General features: G+C 42.8%; 1 protein-coding gene across 1 annotated transcript in view; it reads right to left on the bottom strand.

Moving 5' to 3' along the window:
• PROX1 (prospero homeobox 1) overlaps positions 1–23,075 on the bottom strand; it is a 53,000-nt gene that overhangs the window by 22,746 nt on the left and 7,179 nt on the right. The window contains exons 3-5 of the mRNA XM_036343899.1: positions 19,706–21,497; positions 12,238–12,345; positions 6,047–6,241 (exon numbers count right to left, since the gene is read on the bottom strand). Of these exons, the coding sequence (XP_036199792.1) occupies positions 6,047–6,241; positions 12,238–12,345; positions 19,706–21,430 (2,028 nt within the window). The 5' untranslated portion in view covers positions 21,431–21,497. The remainder of the gene's footprint in view (positions 1–6,046; positions 6,242–12,237; positions 12,346–19,705; positions 21,498–23,075) is intronic.

The raw sequence follows: 23,075 nt of genomic DNA, 5'->3' as shown, positions 1-23,075 counted from the left end.
TTGCTAAATGGCTTCGCCTGTTGGGGTACAGCCACCAAGAGAGCCAATAGATCACGGGGGGGAGGAGGGGCGGGAGGGAAGCAAAAGATTTTTTTGTGTGTGCGCCTGCCCTTGTATAATTCTATTCTCACTGTGAACTCATCCATACACAAAACACAAGGACATTTTTTTTTTTTTAAAGAGAGAAAAGCCACAGGGCAGGTTGCAGCCGAAACGGCCTCTCAGTGGTGTGTTAAAAAGGATGGTCTTTTCACCAAATCATTTCACAGAGGCAAAACAGACCAACACAAAGAGTTGAGACTTTTTCTCCGACATTAAATGGAGTAACTGATAAGGTCAGACATATGATACCTAAAGACATGAATCTGTGAACTCTTGAAGTCAAAGGCCCTCTCTGTGCCGAGGAACAATCTTTCAAAAGAAATAGATCATAGAACTCCACTGAATCCGCTTTAAACTTTATGAAGCAGGAGGAGAAAAAGCTCTAAGTAGGGAAGCTTGACAGAAGAGCCTTGAACTATTTTCTGAAGGAAAGATGAGACCCTCCCTAGGCTGCCACAAAACATCTTTTTTTTTTTTTCTAAAGGCTCCTCTGAACTCTGATAGGTGCCAAGACACTGCCATTGAAAGCTGTATAATTATGTGCTATAGCCACTGTAGAAAACGCTTTGTTCGCCACAACAAAGGACAATAAGCAAAGTAAAGCGACATTCCACTGTATCTTTTTCTTTAAGAATGTTGAGAAAGGTCATGGAATGCTATAACTAATAAAGCTGTTGAGTAAGGAGGTTTTCAAGTTGATCTTACTGTGCTTGAATGTAACCCAATGACAAAAAAAGACACGGGGAGCTAAAAATGCAATGACATTCCCAAATAGATGGTAAATCAATGGACCGGTTTCATTATACTGATCAACACCTTGAATTCCAGAAGGACGGGCGGTGCAAAAATGAAGCTCCGTGCATGCACACAATCCCACCTCTGCCCCTCCCCCACCCCCCACCCACTTACACCTCCGGGGTCTTTACTGCTCTCTCCTTCACATTTCAGGCGATCATTCTGTACAAGGAATAGGTTCCCAGACAGCCATGTGTGTGTACGTATATTTGGAGAACATCCATTTCGTCTCTTAAGAGATCAATTTGGCTTGTCAGTAGTGGGGCTGGCAAGGAAAGAAATAGTAAGCGTTTCTTTGCCTCCCCGCCACCCACCAATAGTGTGTTGCGCGATCATTTAAACAGCTCAGCGGCTTTGAGGCCAAAAGACTGCAAGAGCAGTGAAAGGTTCTCACTCATGTGCCAGTGCTCCAAACGATCCTCATATTTAAATATCTATTTGGAGCAGAGGGAAGAGCTTCCTAAATCCACCTGTCCTCATTTTTCTTTAAAGAGATGGTGACATGAACGACAGATCTCCAAATACATGCAATCTTCTTCCATGTGTGCCGTGTTGAGAGTGAGGTGGGTTGGGATGGGGCTAGGCATGGTGGAGAGAATACAGTCTGTGTGTGGATTCCAATGGGCCTGTGTGTGGGACGGAGTGGGGTGGATGTAAGGGGTACTGCTTTATTTTTTCTTTCTAAGAGTGAAGTCAGAAAGCATAGAAAGGGGTCTGCAGAAGTCTTCTCCTTGCCTGTCATGTGACTCCAGGAAAAAACCAGACCCCAGGCTTAAGGATGGATCATCTGCCCAGTGAGATGTTAGTATCTTAAGAAATGGCATTTATACACCAGCTAATCAATGAATCAAATTCCCCTTCTATTTATTTTTAAACTTTCCATCCAAAAACCTGGGTCTTCAGTGAGGGCAAGGGCACTCAATCACTCTTCCTGGGAACTAGGGCCCTGCCTACAGATAGACAGGTAGGCACGCATGGGCCTAGGTGGGACGCCTGGCTGACCACAGGGTGGGGCAGAGGGAAACAAAAAAGCAAAAACCTCCAACTCACATGCCCCCAAAGTCAGGATTATCTATCTGGATGAAGGTGTTGGTCAGTGTGCACACAAGACCATCTCTAGGCTCCCAATCTTTGGGCCATTCTGCCTTTCTTAGCTGTACCACATCACGTAGCCGGCCGAGGTAATGGAACCAGAGTAGGGTGGTAGGTAGGCCTTTGGGCCACTTAGCTAATGTGATTCATCTTAGTGACTTACACAGGTCAGTGGCTTAGTTGTGTTCTTTGCCCAAACCTGTAAACCAGCCTTGGAAATTGACAGCGATCATTGACTTCTTTCCAGCCACAGTTGTGAGAGCAACAAAAAAGCAATAAAATCCAACTCATATGCCCCTAAAGTCAAAAGTGTCAGTATGATTTAAAAACTGGGACAGAATCCCAAACCCCCCCTTTTCCCTTCCCATAAAAAAAAAAAAAATTTGGAAGCTCTTCAAAGTGAAGTGAAAATGAAGCATAGAAATATATACCATAACACCTGGAAAGACAAATTTATTATTGCCAGTCTCATTAAATGTGAGAAGTAGGAGTGAAGGATGCACTTGTAACTGAACACCCCTCTTCCGCACACTTTAGCAAACTCGCGTTCGGGGGTTCGGAGCGAGAGTCCCACTCCACACAGCGTGGCCAGCTTCCTGGGCTTTAGCACAAACCAAAAGTATAGTTCTTGTCACACCCTCCACCCCCTTCAGCGTCTTCTTCCACATCCCCTGGGTCTTCTCAAGCTCTCACCACCCTAAGTCTGAATGCTCTGCCAAGAATCTCGGCAATTGTGTAAATTGATACAAAAGGCAGAACCACTCTCCTGTCACTCAGAAGGTCCTGACTCATAAAGGCCAGGAAATGCAGGGTCTAGAAGGGGAGAGAGATTCAAGCCACTCCCTCTTTGCTAGTGATAAACCTTCCCCATCTGCTCTGAGAGCCATCAGCAGCAGGGGCTGAAGGGGGATGGTGCTCAGAGTGACAGAGGCAGAGATGGAGCAGAGAGCTGAAAAAAAAAAAAAAAAGACAAGAGAAGGAGAACAGAACGAAGGAGAAGAAAGTCTAGCAAAGGGGGAAAACATTAGCCTCATTTTCTCTCATCTCATAACCCTCTCTACCCCTGCCTCTACCTGTCCCTTCCCATTTAGAATTCCTTTAAAAACAGTCTAAATCTTTAGGCAAACTGAAGTTTTTCTTATCTTAATATCCACATTATGATTATTACTGCTCACATTAAGTAATAGTGGTAAAACACTTAGAAGAGTATCGTAGACAGTCAATAAATGTTAGCCGTTTTATTATTGCTGCCAACAAACTGACTGAGAAATTTAAAATGCAGTCAGTAAAATGTTTTATTATTGGACCAGCTAGTACTCTGTTGGGTTAATATACTCCTTTGAATTGACAGGATCTTTGGGCATCATGCAGACACAACTTCAGAGTCCCTCTACATGCTTAAAAACTCAGAAAGAAACAAGGTGTACCGTTCTCTACTTTGCTATCCTCTTCTCTTGTTCATAGTAGACTACAGACTCATTGCACTCAGTCTAAGAGTAGAAACTTCAATGCCACAGTCACGCAGTGCGCACCATCCTCTCAGTTGAGGTATTCGATTCCAAGTGCTGGGTCCACCCCTGGCTCACAGCCGGGGCCCACACTGGTAAAGCTACTGTGATAAGACCGGTGGCTTCTTAAGCATCTCACTTAAGCACTGACCTCCACGCACACAGGCACGGAAAGGAAAGGATCGTCTTCTCTGAAGCTTTTGCGAGCACATGCGCTAAAACGGAGAGGTGAAATGAAAAACTGTTGGGTGATGTTAGGACCCTGTGTGGTGGTGGGTGCGTGCGCGCGCGCGCATGTGAACGCGTGAGCCTGTGAGTGGAGGGGGCAGGGCGGGATCCAGACTCCTGCTACCTTGTCAGCACACTTCCAGAAAGAGCCTAGTTTTACCGAAGGAAGAATAAGACTCAAAATAGACCAATAACTTGTCCGAAGTCACATGGGAAGTGACAAAATGACTCCCAGGCCCCATACTCCTTGCACTGAGGCGGTCTGAAAATAGACACTGCAGATAAAGGAGAGGTGGCCTGGCTGGGAGTGGATATGATTCAGAAAGAGAGAAATATCAGATGTTAATCATATTAAAGGAGGATTTAGATGATGCTAAATGGAGCAGCTTGTTGGGTATCTCTTCATGCCAGCCGTCCCCTGTTTGTGTCATTTTGGTCTTTGTGCTGTGAGCAGGGGATTAAATTCTAACCAGGTAAGGTTTAAACGACACAAAAAATCCTAATGTGTGCTGTCAGGATTTGGTCTCTCAAGTGTGTTACACAACTAAAATGCAGAACTCTCCCAGGAATTGTGGACGATTCTTGTTTGAAGCTTGATGCATGCCACTAAGTGAATATTTGTCCTAATAAACTATAAAGAGTTCATCAGCACACAGTCAGATTCTCATAGCTTCAAGTTTAGGGCGACGGACTTACCAGAAAGGGGTGTGCGTGTGCGTGTGCGTGTGTGTGTGTAAATGAAGTTCTTGAGATTTTTAAAAACCTTTAGCTTTAGGAGAAATCTGTTGGTACATAAACCAGTGCCCGGTGATGACAGACTTTAAAGTTGGGGAGCAGGACAAGGATCCTCACTTTTAATATGTCCAGCCCAAGGACAAGGTTGTTTATCACACCAGTGGCAAGCAACCTCCATTGGTCTTGGAGAGCAAAGATAAATGGGTGGCTTGTAGTATAAGCATGCACATTTTCAAGGCAAAAACCATGACTTCCCCACTTCAAAGCTTCCCCAGTCAGTTCTTTCTAAGCCACCATAATTGATCTGCACTGCTTAGAACAGTGGGAGAAGGGCCCAAAAAGGAATGGAGTGTGGGCAGTGGTGGGCAGGCCAGACCAAGGTGTCCCTCTCTCCTTTGAAGCTGAGACCTTCCTGGGCATTTCTGGGTAGTATCTAGCTAGCTATGTGAGGAAAGCAAGATTATTAACCCAAGATCTCTGCATGAGAAGGTGAGGGAGAAAACATTCATATCCTATCCTTGAGGTAATATAAGAAAAGGAGTATCTTAGTCAAGCCATACCCTATCTACTCTCACATCAGGGAGCGTGGCCTGTGGAACTCTCCCATATTCCCACTTCCAGCGATTGTTGCCTCAGCCAGCAGGGCTCAGCAAAATGCCTTTGTGAGTACTGGGAGATTCGTTAGTGTTTTCTCATAGTCATCGTGTTGCAATGAAAAACTTTGCTGTTGCCGTAACCGGTTTGGCTCAGTGGATAGAGCGTCGGCCTGCGGACTGAAAAACTTTGCTGAGACACCACGTTAACCAGTAAAAAAAAGCCTTACTCAGAGCCACCTATATTTTATTGTTGCATAGAACTGCTTGCTGGGGATTGTGTATACTGCTTTGTGTGTCTCTACAATATGTCTGTTGTACATACATAAGTGTGTATAAGAGTGTATGAACGCAGAGCAACATGCTTGGGAAGTGACCCGTACGCAAAATACACAAGCGCCTCCTCCCCAAACAACAAACATAGAAGCCAAACAAAAAAAGATGTTGATGGATAGCTTAGAATATGCACTTAGTAAACTCTCATACCATTTCTTCCATAAAGGGAATAAATGCTGATCAGAGTTAGAAACCATGGAATCTCTCCCCCATCGGCATATCTACACTTTCTTAGACAACAACTTTTGCTATTGCCATTCATTGCACATCACATATTTTCAGCTCAATCGACATGCCAGACCTAAATGTGGAAAAGGCCTACTGGGGCAGGGACCTCTTCTCTGAGAAGAGACCACACTGTATGTTTCTCGCTGCCATTTTCTTTGGATTCTCCAGTTCCCTGTTCCCATGGTCAAATGGGAAGCAGCAGAGCCGGCCGTGGGAAAGAAAATAGAGGTGGGTCAGGTCCCTAGGACTCTGATGGGAACCATGGGTGGGGGGAGTGCTCCTCACTGTTGCTCTACCGCTTACCCACTGGGGGGGGGGGGGTGTTTCCATGAAATACCAACACAAAAACAGACTGAGGGACATTTCTGAAGAAAATACACTTTAAACAAAGAAAGGGGAGATGACCAAAAGATAAAGAGGAGTTCCTACCTCAAAGTCATTCGCTTTATTGTAGTGCATGTTCAGAGCCCTGTACAGCTCACAGTCTCTGGTTATAGACAGCTCTTCAGTGCTGGTGACTCCATCGTTGATGGCCTGACGCGCGTACTTCTCCATCTGAATGTAGTAAAACTCACGGAAATTGCTAAACCACTTGATGAGCTGAGAGGTAATGCATCTGTTGAACTGTTAGATTTAAATATTGAAAGGGATAAGAACTCTGCCATTTTCTTCATTTATTCTTGAAGCATTCAAAGCATTTTTTAAGTCCCCCCCCCCCTCCCTCACCCCCTTACTCGGAAAGGAATGTTTTTAATTCCACCGAAAAGATGGCAAGAGAGGCTGGAGCAACGATATACTAACAGGAGATTATAAAACCTATGAACGATGGAAATCACATCACGACCTTCCACATTTCAGATTTTTAAAATCCACATTCTCAATCTGATTTTCCTGAAGCAGAGTAGCTTCCTTTAAACACTGTCCATCTTTCAGGAACATAACTTGCATTTGTATATTTCTTATGGAAATTCATTCAACACATGGAACCCTGGGAAGAGTTATTACTTCCAAGTACCAGAGATGATGAGCCAAAGACTTTGCCATTAGCTTGACTTTTTTTTTTTTTTTTTTTTTTATGAGAGATTGTGTCCTCACACGACAGCCTCGTTCAATGCTGGAAAATGGCTTTCACACAAAGGAGGAGGAGGAGGCCTCCATTTGCTTGATATTTTGGGAATGGGTGACCCCCATGGCCATCCTCCAATGATTCCACTTATTGTTTCCACGTGGTACTCATGTCCGGTGCCATCTGGTGAAACCATCATACCTGTTCACACACTCCCTACAGCCGGCATTGGAGAAGACCCCTTCCAATGGAGGCCATGCTATCCGGAAGGTGTGGTTAAGAGTAGGTACAACAGATGGCACAGGCGGAATCTTTATGACATCATTTGTTTGAAATGCCAAGTTACCATAACATGATTCAGCTTTAAAACTTTGTTTACCAAGGTTTCTCGATGACCTTTTAAATGAAGATGTCTTGCTGGCTTCACTACAGATGACACCATCCTCATTGACAGCCCTCCGTTCACGTAAAGGACAGCTGCCTCTCAACGTGCCAAGTCAAAGCCAATAAATCCATAGCTTTCTATCAGGCAGGCTGACAGGCAACCCCTGCCTTTTGTCATCACAGGCACCCCCTTGCCTGGGCCCCCCAGAAAAAGATATACATTCATCAAAAATCAACAAAGACCACTTATCAAACACTGGCCATGAGGACATCCAGACTCCCAAGAAGATGACAGCTAAAGTGTGTATCGGGGCTGTAATTACTACACAGAAAGTCGTTCCCAGCCTAGCAAAGATAATAAATGAATGAAAATTTATGGCAGAGAATGGAAGTCACAAGGAAACAGAAGCAGGAAGACTGCTGTTTCTCCCAAAAGGCCAACTTGCATCATAATTGCCATGGAGTTGCAAGGGCCCTTACAGATAATTGACCAGAAAATGATTAAGTCATCAGCAAATCGCTTCTGCTTGCAAGAGTTCAAACATGTACTTAACCTATCCAAGAATTATATTTTCACTCTGTGTGTCTGCTCTGTCTCTATTCAGCCTTGTGGGGAACCCGATTAAAAAGACAACTGAAGGACCCCCGTTATCTGATCTTCTGGTCGCCGATTTCAATAGAACTTAAACCCATTACGATTTGCTGAACTTGGAGTTCTTTCCATTTTATCTCAGCAGTAAAATACACTGTCCAAATTTCCAGACACTGAGATAAGGACTACAGGCCCCCGTGACGGCTTACTGTTCCTTTTTAATTCTTTTAGAATAAGAAACAAAACATTACAAAATGATAGCAGGCTGTGCACTGGGGAATGAAAATTGCTTTGACATGGAGATTAGGCTTCTGCATTGTTACAAGACATTGTCTCATATGGACAAGAGTACTGTAGAGGAAAAAAAATAGAAGGGCATTTTTTTTTTTTCTAGAATGGTCATGAATGACCTAATGGGGAGGACAAAAAAGTAAGTGCACTTGCTATTATTTAGGAATGGGACATAAAGGGAGATTTAAGGCTTATTGTTAGAGAATGGAAATAACAGAGAGGAAGAATGGGCAAAAACAACAGACTCCCCAAACACCAGACAAGTGAAATGACCGGCACAGCAGCTTGAAGAACCGGGTCTCCCTCGGCTAGAAGCGAACAGACATTTGTGCGGTTTTGGTGGCTGGCTAAAGGCAAAGGCAGGCCCCTTCTCCAGATATTCAATTTGGGGGAGAAAAAGTGTTAAACTTTAAAGAATTAATGTCCCCCGTGCTGTAGTGGCTGACAAGAGAAGGATCAATTGTTCTCTAAAGGAAAGCTCTGTAGTGTGTTAATGTATGACTGCAAAAACTAATCGCTACAATAAAGGGGCTGTGTTTCCACAGTGTACGAGTCCCTGTGACTTTGATTAATGCTTCCCACGGGACATCTCAGCCTCAATATGGGCTGAAGAAACTTCCTAAATATTCAATGAGCATGGTCAAAAGATGTATAAAACAAATCAATCTGACACCTTAATCTGGCTAGGCAGCAGTTGACTCAAGGGGTGGAGGGAATGAGATACATCATTTAACACTGCGGCTTGAAAAGCCGTGAGCGTCTGTTCTTCAAAGCTAAAATGACACTGAATCTGTTGTACTTAGTGGTCTAAGAGTTATTAGTTTGTACATTAAAATCAGCACCCATTGGCCCTTGGCACCTCTCTCACATTCGCCCCCTTGCCCTTCTCAAAGGATCCGAAGCCCCGATGAGCTGAGCTTTTTGTCTGGCTAAGTGCCACGGTGAGGGCACCTGGTGGGACTCTCTGTGAGAACATAGAACTGTTTCGATTCTTGCTCTAGGGGTTACACTAAGTGAGCCCTGGTTTCATCCTTCGAACACATCATCCCTGGAGAACTTCTCTCACCAAACCAACGTCTCTGAATTGTATGGGATTGACCCCTTCCTTTTCCTTTCCAAGGCAATTTAAAAGCAATCCCCTCCTACCCAGAGGGAAGTCACTTGTGGAGAGCTACTCACTGTATCCATCCCTAAGGGACATTACAAAGGAGGGTGTGTCACCCTGGCTGGGCCTGGAGCTGGTCAGGGGATTAATGCAGCCTAGGGCCGTCATTCAGCTGTGTCTTTGATGATTCCTGGGTTCCACTTTATTCATGAAACAAAATAGTTTCTGCTTGTCTTGTTTCTCCTGGATCTTACTCACAAAACTAACTTCTGATGACGGAGATGATATGACTTTATGATTTGTAAAGGGACATTTCCTAGAGTTTGCAGTTTTCTGTTAGATGAATGTGGCCATAATGAAGTATCGTGTGTCTTTGTGACAGTGTTACTTGGTCTATAGACACCTGAATAGATCTTTGCAAGATATCTGATGTGGGTTTTGTTTCTTATAAAACTTTAAGGTCCTTTCCCCAATGCCTAGCCATCTCTCAGTTCCATAGTGGTTTCTTAAATCCAGACAGATATCAGATTTTGGGTTGTGTATTTATATAGAGAGAAATAAGTAGTTACTCCAGCCTTGCAAATAAATATCCACATTGTCAACATTCAAATTCTGTATTTTCCTTAATATGAAAGAAACTCAAGAAGGCTCTGCCATTGTTTTCTACAAAGTTTCTGGAACACCTTGCCTGGACTACCCTTTCCCTTTCTATACATGACTGTCTGCTGTCAATAGTGTAAGCGCAGGGAATACAAATTCATTTATTGCCAAAAACAAACAAAAAAAACAACATAATTAGTAAAGTGAAAAATGTATGATTCATTAAAAAAATATATAGAAATGACCTTCAGTGATGTTCTGCTTTGCATGATATACCCTGCTTCCCCTCCATTAGGAGAATTAATCAGATTCGTGAGAGAGCCTCTCTCCCAATATGGATAGAATGTGGGTAGGAATCTATAATCTGAGTATTAGTGTTTTTTAAATAAAATATTGACCCGATATTCAGTTGTTACAATTGTTACTTACATAGAGTAAGTGATTGTTTGAGAGCTGAATTACTGGATGTATTCTACAGGAATGGAAACAATTTCTTGTGGGTTTACATTGCACAGCATTTATAAAGCTACAGATCAACAATCTCCCCAACCCTTTCCCTTTCCCCACTAGAGGTGCACACACACACACACACACAAACACACAACACACACAGGAATGTTTCTAATATTTACATCTACTGTTGGGTAGTGTTGCTGGCTCAGACTGGTTGCTGCTTCCTACCCTCGGGTGTCTGCATTGCAATGGTAGGTGAGTGCTCCCTATGCATGCAGTTTCTAAAGCTCTTTAGCCTCCTTTTGGATGAAAGGTACTATATAAATAATATAAGGTATTGTCATGAATATATCACAATACTGCAAATCATCGCGCTAAAAGGAGTGAAGGAGGTCACATGGACACACGCATACACACACACACATGCATGTGTGCACAATAACACTTTTCCCTTCTAGAACTAAAGTGTTGGGGTGATTCTCTGGAAGAACTCTGCCAGGTTCCACCAGGCTCTAGAACAGTGGTTCTCAACCTCCTGGCCCTTTAAATACAGTTCCTCATGTTGGGACCCAACCATAAAATTGTTTTCGTTGCTACTTCATCACTGTAATGTTGCTACCGTTATGAATCGTAATGTAAATATCTGATATGCAGGATAGTCTTAGGCGACCCCTGTGAAAGGGTCGTTCGACCACCAAAGGGGTCGCGACCCACAGGTTGAGAACCGCTGCTCTAGAAGCTGGTTGGTCCTTAACCGGCTGATAAATTCCCTTTCACCTGTCTGTTAAGATGTTCCCCCACTAAGTCCGAACCCTTTTCCTGGCCTACTGTGTCACTCAGCCTCTTTGTGTGCCCTGGATGATGCCTATTCAGCCGTGTAAGTGATTCCTATTACTGCCTTCCTCTGCCTTCCCCATCCTGCCCAGTTGGTTGGCACTGACTGAGGAGAAACATGCCTTCCACTTAAGGAGCTCGGCCAGGGAAGGAGAAAGATAAAAGCCTGAAGTTGATACACAACTCAAAGCAAACAGGAGGGAAAACAGAACTTTTCTTATAAGGCCAAATAAAACATCAGGGAAGGAAACTGAAATGAGCTGGCCTGCAAAAGGGGGCCAGTGAAGCAACGTGGGCATCGGGCACAAAACACTATGCAGAGAGGAGTGCGGAGGAATGAGCATATTTTGGCTGCTTGAGAATTCTCGCCATGGCAGAAATAAGAATTTGTACATACGGGGGTAGGAAGGGGAGGGGGGGAAGCACCCAACCCTAATAAACTAATCTCAGCTAATGTAATGTTTAGCAAGATCCTTGGATAATGATACCATGCGTGCCATTATCATCATCAAAACCCAATCTATGTTTTAAAAAGTTACAGATGATTAACACAACATCAAGTTGATGCAAACAATTACTTAACCCCCCCCCCCCCACACACACACACACACAAACACACACACAGAACCAGGAGGTCCCCATATTCTGTAGAATGAGGGAGGCTGCAGCTGTAGGGCCGACAGCTTTCATATCCTCATTTGAATAATGTGTCCTGAATCTGTCACTTTATTCATTCTCCTTATGCTCAGTGTACTCTACATCAACAACAAATTAAGTTGTAAATAAGAGACAATCATCACTTTTGTTTTTAAGCAGCTACTGCATAGAGAATTTCAATGTACGCTCCTTTTCGGTGGCGGCCGGGGGGGGGGGGTTGGTAAAGAGGTGCTAGAGTTTGCTTTCAAAAGCACAAATATGGGGAAACAGAAATAAAACAGAAACAGTCAACTATTGCTGAGGGGAGGGAAAAAAACATCCCCTGAAGCACATCCATTCAGTACCAGCTGAAATTTCTTCCAAGAAGTTACTAAGACATATAAAGACAGAGGCGAAGTTTTCCCGACTACCATGGAAACCATGTGACTTACTAACACCAGTCGCTGTGGTCTTAATGCGCAGGGGGCGGCTTTGGCTGGCCCAGCTTTAGACAGAAGGACAAGTGCATTAAATCAGTACAACACAGGTGTGTCAATGAACTGAGTCCACACTCAGCTCCGTTAACTCCCAAAAGCTCAAATCATGATAACATGCACAGAAATTGGGGGGGAAATATGAATAACACAAAAAGTCCCTACCTTTACATCGGAGAAGTAGGTCTTCAGCATGTTGGAGCTGGGGTAACGGGTATAAAAGAACATGAGCTTTGCTTTTTTCAAGTGATTGGGTGACAATCCTTCCTGCATGTAGGATGCAATTGGTTAAGGAAAATATTGCTTTAAACACAGGGACCAGTCACCTCCCACCCCCGGGAGTCTGGAGGCCCACCACGCAGTCGCGGAATCCATCCCTGACTTGCTGCCGCTTGCTCCAACTGCCCATTGCCTGTCACAAAATTGCCAAACGTCATGGCGAGGATGCACAATTCAGTTGCAGAATCTTGGCTACTTTGTGGAGAGGGTGGCAAAACAGAGCCCCTCTCTCTATACGTTCACTTGTTGCTAAGGAGACAAATGCACCCAACACGTGCTACACAACTCTTAGCATGAGAGTTTTTTTTTTCTTCTTCTTCACAATTATGGTTCTGTTTATTCTCCTCTCCACACTCTGCCGTTTACATCAAATTATTATCCTAATGTGCATGAAAACACAAAAGGCATTTATTTTGAACAGTTAGGCAAGCTTCGCATTTTACCTTTCAGCGCTAATGTAATGGACCGTCTTGACTCACTTTCTTCCTATCTCATTGTTGTATCCTTTTAATTGTTCCCTTTTAAATAATAGCTAAATTTGGGAAGGGGTCCTTTTGGCACAGAGAGAATGAGGAGAGGGAGTGTCGCTTTTGTTAAAGCAACGATCCAAGACCAAGTACAATTTGCCTCTCCCGGATTCGTAGTTAACTCCTTGGAGAGTAGCGCAGTGGTTGGGGCTAACAAATCAATAACGGTGGGTTAGCGGATCAATAAATGGCCACTTACCCCAAATAAGAAGGCCTATTTATCTGGAAACATCATTACCTTTTAGATCTGTAAACAGCAGCAACTAAAACAGTTCCCGAGAGAATATGAGGCTAACCATAACAATCCAGGCTTCCTGATTCTCGCCCGGATTCTTGGCACTCCTCCGCACACTCGGAGCTGGGGCGGCCCTGGTCACATCTGTGCCGCAGCCTGGCCCTGCCATTTCCTCAGCAAATTAATGGCTTTATAATTTATCAGAAATGAAGATGCACGTGGAGAAAATCAATGTGGTCCCCCACAAGGTCAATTAAGGGTCCTTCCTAGAAGCTTCTCTAAGGATTTTTCTCTTAAAAGAGAGTCTGGTAAAAATTAGGAAAAAAGAAAATGTGCAAGCGTGTGTGCGTGTGCGTGTGCGTGTGCGTGTGAGAGAGAGAGAGAGAGAGAGAGAGAGAGAGAGAGAGATTTCCTACCCAACAGAAATTTCACACCTTATGCAAAAAAGGTCAAATACGGATATTTAGGAAAGGGAAAGGTTTCCAAATGACCTCCATCAAGCACAGCTCGAGCAATCTTTCAGAACAGAGGGAAACCAGAAAGTTACTACTACAGAAGCAGACTCAAATTAATATTGATAAGCTCTTGACTACTTCTAACAGGGTGTTTAGCCAAATATTCTGCTGAGAAGGTGATTAGCATTCCCTTTAATATCATGCAAATTGTGTGAAAGATCACCTTGGTTGGTAAATAGAAGAGTTAAATATTGGGCTTTATTTTTCTCCGCTGAAAATAAACACCGAAGCAAGAAATTTTGATTTTTTAGATCTGTGAGCCAAAGCAGCTTAACTGAACTTGTGTTTTTGTTGGAGATCCTTAATGATTACAAAGACGATAATTTATGACTGACATACTTTTTGTGCCAAGGAGAGAGCTGAAAGGCCCTCCAGTAACCTCCATTAGACAGATAGAGAAGACTAAAGGAGCACAGCCTACTTCAGGGCCATCTGTCCAGATGGATAAGTGAAATAATAGTTGCAAGCTGTCTCCTATTGCCTCATGATAAGAGTTTTAGGCGAGTCCAAACTTCGACAAACATTCTCAGATCTGGGTTCTAATCTTTTTTTTTTTTTTTTTCAGACAGTTACATTAAAACAACCTCGAACATTTAACTCTTAGTGGGGGAAAAGTCCCAATCTCTCACAGTGTGGCCCCATCCAAAACAAATTGTTTTGCTGTGGTTCCCAGACGGTCAGCGAGCCACGGAAACTTCCCGAAGCTTTCCACACATTTATATTTTTGCTAAAAGATGGTTTCATTCTTTTTATATAAAAGACAAGCCAACTCCCATCTTATTTTGATGGGGACGCAGAGGCTTTTATTTCATGAAAAAAAAAATTATTCTGATTTGATTTCTCAAGTCTGTTTTTGCTTTGAAACGCTTCCTGTTGGTAATACTTGGAATCGATCGGTTGAAATGGAACACAGAATAAATCTTTCTCTCTCGCCCATCGTGTAATTGAGATAAAATTCCCATAAAATAGATGTTTCTAATAAACTATTAAAAATAGCTAATGAAACCTTTAAAAGCCAACAGTTAGATAATCCTTTTTTTGCCTCCTCAAAATAAATCTGAACTGACCAATTGGTTAATTTCCCTTTTAAGTGCTTGTGCTGAAAAGCAACTGTTCTTCCAAGAAAGCACTAGCTGTTTCCAGGATACTTACACACGCACAATGACTCATGATGGAATAGATTCAGTAAACATACAGCTGTACTGAACACGAGCTAAGCTCCATTCAAGGCCAGGAAAGAAAATGAGCACAAATAAATATTAAGGAGGTAAAGGGGGGGCAGGGGAAGGGGGGATGGAACGCAAACAAGATCTGTCCAGGCAGCTCATGTGGCTTTGCCTCAATTCTCTTAGCCATAGCTTTGTGAAGACAGATGACATTCAATTCTATGTGTAATGCAAAATAGACAATAACTGCTGAAACTTGAGACAGCTGCCAGGTGTAAAAAAAAAAAGAAAAGAAAAAGGGGAAAAAGAAAAGATGATAAATCCATAAATTAATGAAAGACATCTGCTGGGGAATATAAAAGATCAGAGAAGTAGAGTGCTACAGCTGAATCTAAAGCCGTGTTCAAACAACCTGAGAATGTGTGTTGTCTGTTTACCAAGCACAATATAACCTTACCTACACGCAGCAGCGGGAGGAGCAGCGGAGGCAGCAAAAAGGCAAATGGGAGAATAATAGGTTGTGGAGGCAGGAGGAAGAAAATTCTCTTTTCCCAGTTGCGCTCTGAATTGTGGCTAGAGATTTTACAAGCTGCATGTCCAACCAAACGGATTGGGACTGCTTACCTACGTTTTCTAAACCTCTTAGGAACCCAAAGAATTTCAGCTTTCTCCTCCTGCTCTGACTTGCTATATTTCTGACACTGGCCCCCCAGGGAAACCTGAAACGGGGAGCAAAGATCTAAACGATCTCACTTGGTGACAGTGATAGAGCAATGAAGTTGCTGCTTCTCTAAGAAGCTCCACATAACCGGGGGATGAATATTTTTTTCATTTTACTTCACAATGGCAGGGCATGTTTCCCTATAGCGAAAATAACCACTATGGTCCCATAAGGCTTCAAAACATGTAAAAGATCAACTTCTATGGATTATTTCACATCTTAGAAATTCATTTTTAATCCATCTTTTCCAGTTAGACTTTAATTTCAACCTATTAGACAATGTTCCTTTCGAAACTTCAAGTATCGTTAACATTCTCCCTAAAAGTCCAGTAGGGACAGCTGGGCCCGCACAGAGAATGGGTGTGTCTTCACCTGCATGTCTTAAAGGCTTATGATCCTCCTGGGCTTTAATTGGGTGCATGCAAATGCTTGAGGCCTCAACAAGGCTATTTTTCTTGAGATGCAAAGAGGATGAATGACAAGGAACACCACGGAGGAAAACAATTGGCTGGCTGTTTCTTTTGGAATTTGAATAAAACTTAATATTTGATTAAAGAGATTCATTTGCAAAGATACTGAACACATTTTTTATGCCCAAGACGTGAGCAGGTGCACTGACATTCAGTTGAACATGCACACGTTCACCATTTCCTTTCTGTTAGAAGGGAGAACAAGGTACTGTTCTCCCTCCTAGAACACATGTGCTTAATGTGCTGAACTTAAGTGGATTTCTCTGGTAAGCTGGTGTTCTCGGTAGTTCTTGTCTGAGCTACTTTGTTCAGAGAAACAGATGATGCCCTTTTGAGTAGGAAATAATTGTTCCTTAAGAAATTATTGATCACAACTTGGAAACCCGTGAACTAAAAATAAAAACATAATAAGGACGATTATAGTGGTACCATTTCATCTCATTGCTACTGACCTTTTCAACATGAGTAACTACAGGTTCAAATATGTGCTTACATCCATACAACTGAAGTAAGACACCACTCAGTGTGATTCCTAGAGATTTCTTTAAACTAAATGCTTGAGAATTTTGCCTACACACAGAGGAAGAACTCGCTTCCATGCAAGGATGAAGAGAGGACAAAAGTGGGCCCAGTTTCCCAACAAACATGCAGATTCTCACTGGCTTCAGAATTACGTGGACAATAGAAAATGTTGCTCACATGGCCAGTGTTGCTCAGTGGTTGAGCATTGAACTATGAAGCAGGAGGTCAAGGGTTCGATTCCCAGTCAGGGCACATACCCAGGTTGCAGGCTCAATCCCAGTGTGGGGTGTGCAGGTGGCAGCTTATCAGTGATTCTCTCTTATCATGGATGTTTCTATCTCTCTCTCCCTCTCCCTTCCTCTCTGAAATCAATAAAAATATATTAAAAAGAAAAGGTTTCTTGCCTGTCATCTTCCTAAGAAATAATGCATCAATGAGATAAATGGTTAAAAGTGCGATGTGGTAGAGGGGAAAGAGAAAGAGGCAGAGGGTAGAAAGCTAGAAGGTGGGAAATGTAGTCATTACTTGCAACAAGTGGTCCAATTATTTAGCTACACAAAAGAAACACCTCCAGGTAAAGCAACTAACATGTCATATGAACACAGGTGTTTCCGAACCACCGTCGTTCAACAGAACCTTATATTGGTAGGAGAGAGGAGAAGTTATTCATCTGAAGAAAAAGCAACTAAATTCTCTTTAAAGCCTTTGATATGCATAGAAATAAAAGGAACTTCTTTCCATTCAAATCCTTAAAACTCCTCAGGAGATTTAGAGAGGGTGAGACAATGAGCATGGCCAACGCTTAAAGCAATCAAAAATATTTTTTTTTCTAGAAGACCCAACTTACTTTAAAAAAAAAACAAAAGCAGAAAATTATCTGGTTATAAATGAAAAGTCTAATTAAAAAAAAAAAAACAAACCACCATAAACAGGCATCTTGAGTTAAAGAGTTTAATATGGACTTTACAAGACTTTGAAACCTGGATTCAAATATTCACCAAAATAGGCATGTCCCTTTCTGGGGTGTGTGTGTGTTTCAGAGACAGAGAGAGAGAACCCACCATCACTACTATTGGCTTCAAATGAACTAGAGGATCTCTGAAGAGATGGGGTCTAGCTTTGGACAGTGGCCTGGTATGAACTTTGGAAGATGCTCTTCCTACAAAGAGTAAAAAAAAAAAAAAAATTCCAGTCCTTGTGTCTTCTTACTTTGCCTTTCTCATCACCAATAGCTATAATCCAATCATTCTGATTGTTTATTGCCTGCTATGGTGCTTGGCACAGCTTTGATTCATGACCAATGGGTTCGATTTTAAGGCTTTGAATGGTAGAAATTAAATCTGAAACCAAAGACTCAGTTTCTATTTATAAAGCTAGGTCCTCAACATCTTTCTCTTGATTTCTCTCACAACATGATTCTCTTCTTCCTCACCATAGAAAGAGACTCTGTTAACTGCCCACGTGGATCTCCTACTAGTGTCTCCCACTCGCCTTATCAGAAATCTTCCCCAGTATCCTAAGATTTAGCTGGAAGGACGACCTTCACTACCTGAGAAAACACATTTCCACCAGAGCTGGGACTTTGCACTCAAGTGGCAGCCTCTTGAGTGGGTTTATATACTAAAATGTCAATTTCTAGTCATCAAGACAATTGCTCAAAATCCTTAATTTAGCAACAGCCGACTTTATTGCTAAATTTTATATCCATATGGCAATTTATTATAAGAGAAACATGCCTGACCTGCCCCCCAAAGCTACTAGTCTACAACCCCAGAACACCCATGACCACAAGATTCTTAAGAATTTACTGCAAGGACCAATTTACAGAGAGAGAGAGAAAAAAAAATCATCAATTAAAAATAGCCAGAGTGCAGGACAGAACCAATAAAATATATAACTGGCATCTCTACATCAAAGTCAGGTTCAAAATAAAAAGAGTCATAAAAAGGACCATTTTTAAGTCGGATACAGCTTGAGTTTTATATTTAATTGTGCTCTCTTGCTTTCCAAAATAATTTGCTTTGTGTATGTTAGGACAAAAGATTTCTGTGTATGGCTGAACAGAGGTTAATCATGCATGGGAGGCAGCTGCACCAGCCCCAAAGAACAGACCTTGGTGAACGAGAGACGGATGCCGTCGGAATAAATCAGTACCTGTGTATTTCCTTTAAAAAACCACGTCTCACTTCAGGATTAAAGGGAGAATCCACCTCCCCTCCCACATCCCTCTTCCTCCCACCAGCACAGTGCTCTTCATCAGACTGAATCAGGCCTTCTTTAAAGGGCCCAGGAGCCTGTTCAGGGCTCCAAGGGAGAATTCTTATGGCATCTGGGATCTAAAACTGACTTTTCACTCCATTATGAACCTTACTGTCTCCTAAAAATTGTATCTCTGATAGAATTCAATATCACAATGAGATATTTTTCTATCTCTGATTTTACTCTTTAAAAAAAAAAAAAGGGTAGCCCCGCTGGTTTGGCTCAGCGGATAGAGCGTCGGCCTGCGGACTATAGGGTCCCAGGTCAAGGGCACATGCCAGGGTTGTGGGCTCAATCCCCAGTAGGGGGCATGCAGGAGGCAGCCAATCAATGATTCTCTCTCATCATTGATGTTTTATCTCTCCCCTCTCCCTTCCTCTCTGAAATCAATAAAAATATATTTAAGCTCAGCAGGTATGGCTCAGTGGTTAAGCAGGAGGTCACGATTCAATTCCCAGTCAGGGCACATGCCCGGGTTGCAGGCTCAATGCCCAGTGTGGGGTGTGTAGGAGGCAGCTGATCGATGGTTATCTCTCATCATTGCTGTTTCTATCTCTCCCTTCCTCTCTGAAATCAATAAAAATATCAAAATAAATAGGTAAATTTTATTTAAAATAAATAAATTTTTTCTTAAAGGGTAAGAAAAGAATACAGGAAGAACAGCAGAAAGACACTGCTGATAATGCATATATTAAATACCAGCTCTTTGGGGCAGTTCACAACTTGTAAAAATTGCAAGGATGTTGGTTTAGTGGGGAGGTTTTGTGCCATTAAGAAGTGCCACAGGCCTGTTGATAAAAGCATATTACTTTGAGTAACAGGAAAGATTGAATTCTTAAGAAGATGCTAACCTACGTTATTCTACATATGCTGTAAACCTGACCCTTTGGGAGGCCCTTGTATTGTTTGGTTTTCCTTGAGGGGAAAATAAAAGGATATTGCACTTCCCGAATAAGGTGAGATTTCGGACATGTCTTGAAGATCGCCACACTCGGACTTGATGAGGGACAAGGAGAGCCCTTCCGCCGTGCTGGGTGGGTGTGCTGGTGAACAAGGGTGGTGGCTCAGATGGTGGGATGACATCTTGGTCCTCAGACTCGTCGTCTCCCTGGTTAAGTCCAAGGATTCAGGAGACACTCTGTCTTTTCCCGAGAAGGAGCCAGAGGGAGCACCTAATGGACCCTGAAATGGGTAGGCCATCAAGGGCAGGGGGAAGGGGTGGCGGAAGGTGGATGTGGTGAAGCCTGCAGTGGCAGAGAGAGGTGACTGGTGCAGGGGCTGGTGGTGGCCGCCGGTGGGAGGGCCGGAGGCAGACTGGTCAGATGAGTTTTTGCGGACCACCAGGGGCAGCGCTTCTGTCTGGTCTGTGGAACCGGGCATCTGCACGTTGCCAAAGGTGTCCAGGGGGTTCGGAATGATGACGTCGCCAAAGCACTGCAGGCGCTGGTTGGCGGTGTGGAAATTGTGGTTCTCCCCGTTGACTGCGAATCTGGCCTGGGGGATCTGGAGAGGGGGGAAGACCTGAGGAACCTGGCGGGAGGGTTTGGCCGAAAAGACTTTGACCACAGTGTCCACAACTTGCGACATGGCAGAGTTCAGTTCCTGTTTCAAGGTCTCGGCCAAATGTTTGCCTTCTGGTTGTAAGGAGTTTGGCCCGTGGTCTCTCTCTTTGTTGTTGCCTTCTCGTTTGGGCTTGTTTTCAGCCATTTCCTGCTCCCTGATCAGGGCTCGGGCTCGGTCAATGAACTGTCCTGGGTCTAGCTCGCACATCTCATTATCTGACCTCCCTACGGAGTCCTGGGCCCGGGCCTCCAGCATCTCCGAGCGCATGCTGTCTTCAGACAGGTTACCATCTTCATCATTTTCAGAATCAGTGCTGTCATAGATCTGGTAGAACTTTTCCTGCAGCTGGCGCAGCTGTTTCTGCATGTCCTCCAGCTGCTGTTTCAGCTGTCGGCGCTCCTCTCGCTTCTGTTCTTTTCGGGCTGAAACCAGCTGCTGGAAGCTCTGCTGCTGCTGCTGGGGCAGCTTCTGCTTGCGTTTGTTTTCTCTGTAACTTTCTCGGGGACTCGCAGACTGCGGGGCCATCTCTCTTTCATTTTCATTGCCCCTTAACGCCACACTGGGGGAATGGCTCATACCCCGAATGATATTCTCCACCCGGGCGCGCTTTGCTCTCAGGTGCTCGTCACATAAGCGATCCATATCAAACTGGCTCATAGTAGGCCTGCCAAAGGGGGAAAGACACTCTGGGGGGCTGTCTCTTGAAGAGTTGCTGCATATATCCTCCTGATGTACTTCGGAGCCTGTGCTAGAGAGACCGCTGGCTTGGAAACTGGGCTCCGTGCCACCATTTTTGTTCATGTTATTTTTCAACAGCTGGGAAATGATGGTTGCTCCTGGAAAAGGCATCATGGCATCTTCATACGAGTTCGCCCTCTTCAGCAGCTTGCGGAGCACATTTGACTTCTCCCCATCTGCATGCTGCACCACTGAATACTCAACATCCTGCTCGGAACCTTGGGGATTCATAGCACTAAAAAACGTGGCTCTCGCCTTAGCAAAAAATGCAGATGCTGTCCCTACCGTCCTTTTCACTCCAATGTCAACTCTTCTCCTCTTGGTCTGCCGGCTTAAGAGGGCTGTGCTGTCATGGTCAGGCATCACTGGGCAGTTATTGTGCCATCTTCAAAAGCTCGTCAGCTGGGCACAGCTCAAGAATCCCGGGACCCTGGCCAACAGAACAAAAGGACTGATGAATCATTTTCTTTAAATTTCTCCAAATTTCCTGACCTCAATCCTGAATCAAATACAAAATGCATAGGCTCTGGGATTTATGGCACATTACAATTATTGCAATTTATTATGCACTCTGCTTGAAATGAAACATTTTTAAATATTTCTGCTCCACTGGTTTAAGATGGATTAAGATTAAAAAAAAAAAAAAAGCAAAAACTGCTTAAGCACTAGTAATATGATTCTCTTTCACAAATGCTTAAAATGATACTGTTTATCGACAGAAGAAATAGTAGATTATAAGTACACAGCCTCTGACAACCAATTGATTAAATTTTGGGCATTCAGATTCACATTACAAAAGAAGATGAAAGTGGGCTATACTTAAGAAATAGGATTAAATTTTGAGGCTGTGTGAAACTGGGATGCAAAATTCCATTTCTGCATTAAAATTATTGTGATTTTTAAGGCTATGAAAAGAACACTAAAGTAAATGCAAATATTTAAAACACACCCTTTATTACCAAATTTTAAAGTATTTTTTTCAAATGTGAAATGAAATGAGTAGAGCCCCTTCAGCATCTTTCCAACATAAATGGTCAATTTCACATTGAAATCACTGCAAAAATACTCCTATTACAAGTCTGCCTATTTAGCATAGAGATGCATTTTTATTAGTAAAATCACTTTTGAAGATGATATCTTTTGGGCTTTTTAATGTAAGTATGAGACTATTTATAAATTTTCATGATGCCCTTCTGATTACTTAAATTATTATCAAGTCGAACTCACTGCAAAAGAACGACGTTGTTACATTTTAGAAATCAATAAATTGAATTAGGCAAGGATAAATATATCTTCAGGACTAGTTTTCTTCTGTTAAAATCGGCCGCAATAATACTTCCATGCTTAAAGAAACTCTTTAACATACACCACTTGTGAATCTTATTTCATATACTGTATTTAAGAAAAAACACACAGAAATAAAGACCAAAAAAAAAAAAAGATGTATTAAGAAGAAAGAAAATAACATCACTTCAATATATGTGAGAAAGGAAATACCTTCTCTGCATTCGAACTTCCATTGTTTCTTGGGAACACAAGGTAAAAAAGAGAAGATTCCCTCCTTGCATTTTATAAAAGGTAGTTGACATATTTTGTGACTTATTAACTAGTGATGCTAACCCCAAATTTGGCATAAATGTAAGATGTCACATCTTTTTTTGCTTACAATTAACATTTTATGGAGAAAATGAGAATATTTTTTTCACCCAGGGTTGATCTAATATTAAACTTCACGTTTGCTTAACAGAGCACATCTTCACAATAACAGGGTCCATTGCCAAAGGCAGCGTGCGGAGTGCTTGGAACCGCTCCCATCTCTTTCGGTTCACCTGTGAAAACATCTACGTGCTCCCTAGGACTGCATCTGTGGCTAGTTTTAAAGAATGACTATCCATGCAAATAGGCATGATTTCAGCATGAAACAGCCTGTAAAAATCAAGAAAATGCTCAATGCTTAGATGGCAGCGTGTATTTTTTTTTTTAAAGCGAGAAAGATTTCATCATGCAG

Source organism: Myotis myotis, unplaced genomic scaffold (genome assembly GCF_014108235.1).
Source record: "Myotis myotis isolate mMyoMyo1 unplaced genomic scaffold, mMyoMyo1.p scaffold_m19_p_18, whole genome shotgun sequence".
Classification (NCBI taxonomy): domain Eukaryota; kingdom Metazoa; phylum Chordata; class Mammalia; order Chiroptera; family Vespertilionidae; genus Myotis; species Myotis myotis.
The sequence above is the reverse complement of the archived record's forward strand: the minus strand, read 5'-3'. Positions and strand labels throughout refer to the sequence as shown.